Here is a 9,705-nt window from a genome sequence, read left to right on the forward strand (position 1 = left end):
AAAAAAAAAAAAAAAAAAAGAAAGCTGCTACTAACATTATTTTCCCAGAATTCAGTGCTCAAAGACTGTATACAATTCTCAGATCCCTAAATTCCTTTATCTCATTAACTATTCTCACTCCCTCTCTGCCTGTAGCCAAGATATACCTGTAACACAGGCAATTAGTTCTTACCCATATTCTAAAGAAGGAGGATAGGGAGAGGCCACTGAAAACCTCAGGGAACTGATCATAGGATTTTTCCTAACAGATTGGTGGCCTCGAAGCATCTATAAACAAACAGCCTGCCTCTAATTTTAAGTGATATTTCTTACATCATTACCTACCTTGTTATGCACATTACAATTGCTACTATAATGGCGATCTGTACAGCTCCAATAATTGCTGCAATAAGAACATGAGTGAGCTTTTGCCTACTTGGCACTACATAGAGAATACTAAAGTCTGTCTTTTCACAGTGCTGTCCAGTGTAGCCAGATTCACATCTGAAAAGGAAAAAAATATATATTCCTATGAAAATTACAAATTTTGATACTCCCAAGTTTTTACATTAAAATATACAAAACAGTAATAAAATTTAAACAGGAATAGGAAATCAAGCATTTTCCTACCATCTGGGGGAAAAAATGCCATTTGTATATTTCCCTACTGTCTTTTTGCTATATCTACATGGTGCTTCTTTCACCTAAGTTATATCACATTAATTTTAAAGTTGCTAAATATTATTAATATATCTCTTTTTTGTCATTGCTGCTTTTGCTTTTGGTGTCATATCTAAGAAATTACTGCCTAATTTAAAGCCACAATGATTTACTCATTTTTTTTCATTTTTTAAATTAAATTTACTTAAAAATTGACAAATAAAATTACATACATTTATCATGTACAACAGGGGTCCCCTACCCCTGGGCCATGACCGCTATTGGTCCATGGCCTGTCAAGAACCAGGCCACACAGCAGGAAGTGAGTGGTGGGCAAGTAAGCAAAGCTTATCTGCATTTATAGCCACTCCCCATCACTCCCATTACCACCCAAGCTCCACCTCCTGTCAGATCAGCAGTGGCATTAGATTCTCACAGAAGCACAAACCCTATTGTGAACTGCGCACACAGGGATCCAGGTTATGTACTCCTCATGAGAATCTAATGCCTGATGATCTGTCATTGTCTCTCAGCACGCCCAGATGGGACAGTCTAACTGCAGGAAAAACAAGCTCAGAGTTCACACCGATTCTACATTATAGTGAGTCATATCATCATTTCATTATGTATTACCATGTAATAATAATAGAAATAAAATGCACAATAAATGTAATGCACTTGAATCAGCCCCAAACCATCACCCCCACCCTCAACCCCCAGTCCATGGAAAAATCTTCTTCTATGAAACTGGTCCCTGATGCCAAAAAGGCTGGGGACCGGTGATGTACAACATGATGTTTGGAAACGTATAGACATTGTGGAATGGCTAAATCAAGCTAATTAACCTATGCATTACCTCATATAGTTACCATGTTAGTGGTGAGAATACTTAAAATCTGCTCTTTGCATTTTTTAAAAAATAGATACATATAATTTCTAAATAAAAATATAATACTCCATCCAGTAACTGTAATATAGCTAGCTTATCTATTCCCAGTTCTAAGACATGTCAGTTATTTTCAATTTTTCACAATTATAAATTAGATGTGGTAAACATCTTGGTGAATATGCACTTTTCTATATTTAGTATTATTCCTTAGGCCTAAATACCTGAAAGTTAGACTATTGAAAAAGTAGATATAAACATTTACAGTTATCTGAACATAGCACCAAATTATATTCAAGACACTTTTCAGTGTATAAAATATAAACATGTAAGATGCAAGAGAAAGATGAAAATAAGTTATTAACGACAGAAACAATGTCAAGCAGTCAAGGAGGTGCTAATCTTAGAAATTATCTGAATTTCAATTAAAAGTAGATAAAAAGGCAACTGTATCAGCTGATGATAATTTGACAGGGAGAAATACTTAAGACACTTAACAGACAATTTACATTTTTAAGCTGACAGATGTGAAATGTATAAATTACCCAGCCTTCAGTTATAATTGATTAATAAAACATTTGAAGTGTAAAAATAGTGTATGTATTAATGTCCCACAACTGATTAAAAAATAATTTGAGGCAGCTTATCATAAAGCACACACACACAAAATAATGTGAGAGGAGGAAAACAGGAAAATCCAGGGGCGATTTGAGTCTATCAATCCAGTCCCTGAGGTTCCTAGACACCTCCCAGTACATTTCACACTGGGCTCTACGCTTCCCAGCAAACAGCAATGACAACAAAAAAAAAACAAGCAGTGGGAAGATATATAGATCATGGAAGAGAATTGAGAGCCTAGAAATAAACCCATACATCTATGGCCAATTGATTTTGAGAAGGGTGCTAAGATAACTCAATGGGTAAAGAATTGTCTCTTCAACAAACAGTGTTAACTGGATATCCACATGCAAAAGGATGAAGCTAGACCTCTTCCTCATGTCATACAGAAAAATTGCCTCAAAATGGATCACAGATCTAAATGTAAGAGCTAAAACTATACAACTCTAAGGAAAAAAACATAAGATACAGTTATTATGGAAAACTGTATGGAAGTTCCTCAAAAAATTAAAAATAAAACTACCATATGATCCAGCAATCTCATTAATGGGTATACAACTAAAGGAAATAAAATCAGTATGTTGAAGAAATATCTGTACTCCTATGTTTATTGCAGCATTATTCACAATAGCTAAGATATGGATTCAATCTAAGTGTCCATTAACGAATAAATGGATAAAATAATGAGGTATATATACAAGATGGAATACTATTCAGCCATAAAAAAGAAGGAAATTCTATCATCTGCATGGATGAACCTATAGAACATTATATTAAGTGAAATAAGCCAAGCACAGAAAGACAAACACTGAGTGATCTCACTCATATGTGGAACCTAAAAAAGTTGATCTAATAGAAGCAGAGAGTTACCAGGGGCTGGGGTGGTAGGAGGTGGTTGAGGAGATGCTGGGTCAGGGGATATTAAATTTCAGTTAGAAGGCAGGAATAAGTTCAAGAGATGTGGTGTACAACATGGTGACTATAGTTAACAATGCAGTGTATTTTTGGAAAATGCTGAGGATTTTAAGTGTTCTCACCACAAAAGTGGTAACTTTGTGAGGTAATGCATATGTTAATCAGCTTGATTAGCCATTTCACAATGTATATATATTTCCAAACATGAGGTATACAATAAATATAATTTTGTCAATTTTTAAATAAATTTGATTTTATAAAAAGAATAAAACATAGGAGTAAATCTTTGTGGCCTTAGATTAGGCAATAATTTCTTAGATAATCTGACACCAAAAGCAAAAGCAACAACAACAAAAAAAAGATAAATAGCACTAAATCAAAATTAAAATCTTTGGTACTTGAGGACATTATCAAGAAAGTTGAAAAGATAACCCACAAAATGGGAAAAAAAAGTTACATATATCTGCTAAGGGACTTATATCTAGAACATACAATGAACTAATACAACTCAGTAATAGCCAAAAAATAAAATAAAAGAGCAAAGGATGTATACTGACATTTCTCCAGAGAAGATATACAAATATTCTCAACATCATTTGCCATCACGGAAATAAAAATCAAAGCCACCATATATATCACTTTACACTTACTGAGATAGCCTGAGTCAAAAAGTCAGATAATTACAAGTGTTGACAAAGGAACTGTAGGGCATGTAAAATGGTCTGGCAGTTCCTCAAAATGTTAAACACTGGGTTACCATTTGGCCCAGCAATTCTACCACTAAGCTTTACCCAAGTGAAATTAAAACACGTTCACACAAAAAGTTGCAAATAATCATTCAGAGCAGCATTTTTCATAATAACCATAAAGTGTAAAGAACCTAAATTTTTCTGATGATGAGTAGATTAAAAACGTACAGTGTTATCCATACAATGGAATAGTATTCAGCCACAAAAATGAAGTACTGATATGTGTTATAATATGGACGAACCTAGAAAATATTATGCTAAGTGAAAAAAGCTAGACACAAAAGACCTTATACTATATGGTTCAATTTATATAAACTATCCAGAATAGATAAGTCTATAGAGATAGAAAATAAATTAGCAGGTGCCTAGGGCTAGGGAGCATGAGGAGATTTAGGAGTAAAAGCTAAAGGGTATGAGGTGTCCTCTTGGGGAGATGAAAATGTACTAAAATTGATTGTGGTGATAGTTGTACAACTCTGTGCATATACTAAACACCAATGGATTGGGAAGAAAGGAAGAAAGGAAAGGAGGAGAGGGGAAGGGAGGGGAAGGGAGGGAGTAGGACAGTTGCCACAAAATACAATCTACGTAAAATAAAATCAAACAAGTTGTTCAAAAGAGGCACAGTTATTACTGTTATGAAACTTAAGGGAACTTTATCTCATTGGTCCTCATTTAAAGAGGGCACCTTCTAACATAAAGAACATTATCCTCAGCAACACAGCTGCAGTAAACTCAATGATATAATGGAATTTCATGGGATTTTTAAAATAATGTCCTTCATGGTATGCTAATGGCCAATAGTCAAAGCTCAGTAAAATAAAAACAGTTCCATTGGGAGCTGTAACAATGTCCTAGATATGCAGCTCTCTAATGGTTTGGCCTAAGCCAAAGATTAAAATCAGAGAATCAAAAAGAATGTATAGGCCATGTACCATTCCTGCAGTTCTCCCTGGATGTTATTTTCTCCAACTGACTTTTGGTTATACTATGTGATATGGTTTGGCTGTGCCCCATCCAAATCCCACCTTGAATGGTAGCTCCCACAATTGCCACGTGTCGTGGGAGGAACCTGGTGGGGATTACGGGGGTGGGTCTTTCCTGTGCTGTTCCCATGATAGTAAAAGAGTCTCACAAGATCTGATGGTTTTAAAAACGGGAGTTTCCCAGCATAAGCTCTCTCTTTGCCGGATGTCGTCCACGTTAAAACGCGACTTGCTCCTCCTTGCCTTCCGCTATGATTGTGAGGCCTCCCCAGCCACATCAAACTGTGAGTCCAGTTAAACCCTTTCTTTTGTAAATTGCCCAGTCTCAGGTATGTCTTTATCAGCAGTGTGGAAACACTCTCCCAATACCTAGAGTACTAAATTCTAGGTTATTTGTTTTTATTCTGTTACTGCTTAAAGGCAGATCCAGGGGTTCAGTCCTCTACCTTCTACTTTCATCCCACACACCTTCCACAGGCAATCCTATTCACTCCCACTGTCTCATGTGTGAATTCATTCACACATCCATTTACCACAATTATTGAGCACCTGCTATGTGCCACCTACTGTAGCGAGCATTTGGGATGTATCAGTGAACAGAACAGATAAAGATCCCTGGCCTGCTTACCAGCTACTGGGAGAAGAGTGTCAGTAAACAAAGTAAGTGAATTAAATGGTTATGTTAGAAGGTGATATGTACTACAGGGGATGTAGGGTGTGGGGTGTTAAGGGAAACTGCAAACACCCAGGTAGCCAGGAAAATTAAAGGAAGGGAGGGTTGCAATTTTAAATAAGGCACGCCAGGTAGGTTATTTAAGAAAGTAACCTGTGAGTAAAGACTTGAAGGAGGTGAGGAGTCTGCTATGCAGACAACAGGAGGACAGTATATCAGGCAAAGGAAGAGCCAGTGCAAGTTCCCTAAGGTGGGAGCATCCATGCATGCATGGCATGCCCAAGAACAGCAGGTGTGCCTGGAGAGGAGGGGATGAGGGGGAGGTGAGCAAGACAGAGAGGTGAAGAGACAAACTGCATAGGGTCTTCTGCACTTAGTGAGATGAAGGAACCGCCAGAAGGGTTTCAGCAGAGGAATGTTATGAACTGACTTTTATTTTAAAAGGCTCACTCTGTACTTTGGGAGGTGAGGCAGGTGGATCATCTGAGGTTAGGAGTTCGAGACCAGCCTGGGAAACATGATGAAACCATCTCTACAAAAAATGCAAAAATCAGCCTGGCCAATGTGGTGAAACCCCATCTCTACTAAAGGTGGTGCATGCCTGTAACCCCAGCTACTCGGAAGGCTGAAGCACAAGAACTGCTTGAACCCAAGGGGCAGAGGCTGCAGTGAGCTGAGATCACACCACTGTACTCCAGCCTGGCAACAGAGCGAGACGCTGTCTCAAGAAAACAGGCAGAAGGCTCACTCTGCTGTTTTGATTATGGACTGCAGAAAACAATCACAGAGGCTATTGCAAAAATCCCAGGGAGATGTTGGCCTGCACTAGGAATAGCACTGACAATGGAGAGAAGTAATCAAATTCTGGAGACATTCTGAAACAGAATTCCCAGCTGACTGGATAAGAAAGAGAAGTCAAAGATATATCAGAGGGGTGTTTTGTCTGAGCAACTGAAAAGATGAAGTTGGAATCAGCTGAGATGAAAAAGGTGGCAGGTAAAGCAGGTTTAGGGAGGGAGAGCAGATCAGGAGATCGGCTTTAGTCCTATTAAGATCGAGGTGTCAGACATCCATGTGGAAATGTAAAGGAGGCATATGGATCTACAAGTTTCAAATTCAGGAGAGAAGTCTGGGATTTATGTAAATTAGGAGGAATTATTAGCATATGTCATGGAAAGCCCTGAGACTGGACAGAATCTCTAAGGGAAGAGGACTAAGACTGAACCCTGATACACAACTACTGAGGGGTCAGGGAGCAAAGTGGGAAGCAGCCAAGAAAACTGGAATGTCCAGCAAGGTAGGAAAAAACAAGAGACAGTATAATTCTTGACACCAAGTGAAGAATGCATATCACACAGGAGGGGGTGATCTACTGTGTCAAATGCTACTGATCATTCAAAAGTAATTTCACAGTAAGTACTGACCATTGAATTTAGAAATGAGAACAGTGTCAGTGAAGTGTTAGGGACAAAAGCTTGTTGGGGTGAGTTCAAAAGAAATGGGAAGTGAGGAACTGGAAATAGACTTTAGACAACTCTTTCAAGTTCTGTGAAGGAAAGAAACAGGACTGTAGCTGGTGGGAATGAGAATGAGTTTTTTCCAAGACAGAAGAAATAAAAGTTTATCAATTTATATGAGATATACTGACATCAAGTTCTATGATACAGAGAAAAAGGGAGAGGATTGCTGGTAGATGATAGTGAAAGGGTGTGAAAGTTCTCCTCATATTGTTCCATTTTCTCCGTGAACTTGGAAGGAAGATCAATAACCAAGAGTGAGGATGAGAAAGGAGGTACTGCCAATCTGAGGAGAGAGGAGAAGGTACAAAGTAATCCTATAGGAGAGGAGGAGAATGGATAAACTGCAGCTATAGAATGACTGCCCTGGCAGAATAAAGGGCCCACCTTGAGACCTATAGGTATGTCAGTGAGAGAAGTTAATCTGGCGGTGTGCCTCTCACCAACAGCGATGTGAAGCTGCATGTACAGGTATGCAGCGTGTGGAGAGCTGGGATGAACCAGGACTACGGTTTTGTCAAGTGAGTGTGATGAAGCAACAGAGGAATGAGGGATTCAAATAAAAGGGAACTATAATGATTGGCCATGGAATTTATGCTAATGAGGGGAAAAGAATATCCAGGGAGTGAGGGACACTGAAAAGGTGAAAGGATCAATAAACTGAAGGGCTAGTGGGACAGAATAGCTAGGTAGAAACTAGAACGGATATGCTACAGAGGGAATGATTCTCAAATGTATGTCTTCAACTACATCTCTCTCATCAGTTCCAAAACCAAACTATATCCAGAGCAGCCCACTAGATATCTGTAAGCAGATATCCCACAGGCATCTTAGACCAAGCACATCAAACTGAACATATCATTTCCCCCAAAACCTTTTCCCTCTTTCCAATGCATTTCCCACTCAATCTTGCCTTAGCCAGAAACCCAGGAGATTCTCCTGACTCTTCATCCAACTAACCTCTACCAACCCTCACATTCTCATGCTCATATCCAACCGAACGGGTCAGTCACCGACATTTGTGAGTTCAACTACCTAATGATCTCTCTGCAATCCATTTGCTTTCTCAACCTCTCAACAATTCCTTTATACTTAACTCAGGCCCTTCCTTCTTATTAAGTCTTCTAAATTTTCTAATCTACTTTCCACAATGTCACCAGAGTGGCCTTCAGATTTATCACTTCATTGCTACTTAAAATCTTCTAATGGTGTCTTACTGCCTTTAAAATAAAAGCCAAGCTCCTGGGATGGCCCAAATGTTCCTGTGAGACCTGATCCTTCCTCCAACAATGTCCTCCACCCATCTTCAGACTGAAGTGCCTTTTCTGAAGTCCCAAATCACCTCATGTATACCTGTGTATGACAGCATTGTTCATATTATAATTACTTGTCAGTCTCTTCCACCAGACTATATGCTTTTTAAAGGCAAGATCCTGGATTTCTATCATATTTGAATTTGATACCCCGATATCAGAGAGATTTTGGCATTAATAAGTCAATCAATCAATCAATCAAAAAACAGGTGGGGTGCAGTGGCACCTGAGGTCAGGAGTTCAAGACTAGCCTGACCTACATGGCAAAACCCTGTCTCTACCAAAAATACAAAAATTAGCTAGGCCTGGTAGTACATGCCTGTAATGCAAGCTACTAGGGAGGCTGAGGCAGGAGAATCTCTTGAACCTGGGAGGTGGAGGTTGCAGTGAGCCGAGATTGCGCCACTGCACTCCAGCCTGGGCAACAGAGCAAAACTCCATCTCAAAAAAAAAAAAAAAAAAAAAAAAAAAAAAAAAAAATCAGTGGTGCCATAATGCTAGAAGATTTTAACCTAATAATAGGACTGTGGCTAAAAGCTGTTTATTCTTGCCTGTTTACTGCTATGCACACACACCTCCCTACTAGCAGAAGTGCAAATGATGTCATGGCCTGATTCCTACAAATACTGTGCAGACTCAGACAAAAGAAAAAGATCAGCTGCTTTTAAGGCATTATAGTTGTGCAGAAAAGGGATTCTTTAGCATTTAAGATACTCCTCTGGTATGAAGAAAAGGAAAAAATATATCATCATTACATGTCATTCAAAAATATTTACTGAGTACCTAGTGGGCTAGGTCCTACACTAGGCACAGGGAAAATAGTAGTGGTTAACAAAACAAAGAGTCCCTGACTAATGGGCTTATAGTCTAATAATATCAACTGCTATTCACTAAGCAGATATATATACCAGGTATTAGGCAAGCACTTTACACATATTATCGTGCTTATTTTTAACAACATATGAGATAGATATTATTACTATTCTACTTTAAGAAAGTAGAAAATTTGAGGCTTAGATATTTTATGTAACTTCCAAAGAACACAGAGCCAATAACTGGCCAAGTCAGTGTATCCAAATCCAAAGCCTTTAACCTGTATACCATTCAATCCTCTTACTTTCAATTAGTAAAATACTAGAAAATGACCTGGTATCACATCATTATCAGAACATGATCCTCTCTCTCATCCTTCATTTAAGTATCTTGAAAGATGCACCATCCTAAGAGAACCAGATCCAAACTTCTATCAAGATATAAATGCCACTCTGGGACAAACATGAAGAGCCAACTGTAAGATTTGGTATTAAAACTGGCCTGGGCCGGGCGCGGTGGCTCAAGCCTGTAATCCCAGCACTGTGGGAGGCCGAGGCGGGTGGATCACAAGGTCAAGAGATCGAGACCATCCTGGT

At 38.7% G+C, this 9,705-nt stretch overlaps 1 protein-coding gene across 1 annotated transcript in view; it reads right to left on the bottom strand.

The window, feature by feature from the left end:
* The window catches only part of LOC108303860 (tomoregulin-1), a 111,001-nt gene that overhangs the window by 4,675 nt on the left and 96,621 nt on the right, over nucleotides 1–9,705 (bottom strand). The window contains exon 9 of the mRNA XM_017527791.2: nucleotides 325–483. Within this exon, the coding sequence (XP_017383280.1) occupies nucleotides 325–483 (159 nt within the window). The remainder of the gene's footprint in view (nucleotides 1–324; nucleotides 484–9,705) is intronic.

The sequence above is a fragment of the Cebus imitator genome, unplaced genomic scaffold (genome assembly GCF_001604975.1).
Source record: "Cebus imitator isolate Cc_AM_T3 unplaced genomic scaffold, Cebus_imitator-1.0 Scaffold51, whole genome shotgun sequence".
NCBI lineage: Eukaryota > Metazoa > Chordata > Mammalia > Primates > Cebidae > Cebus > Cebus imitator.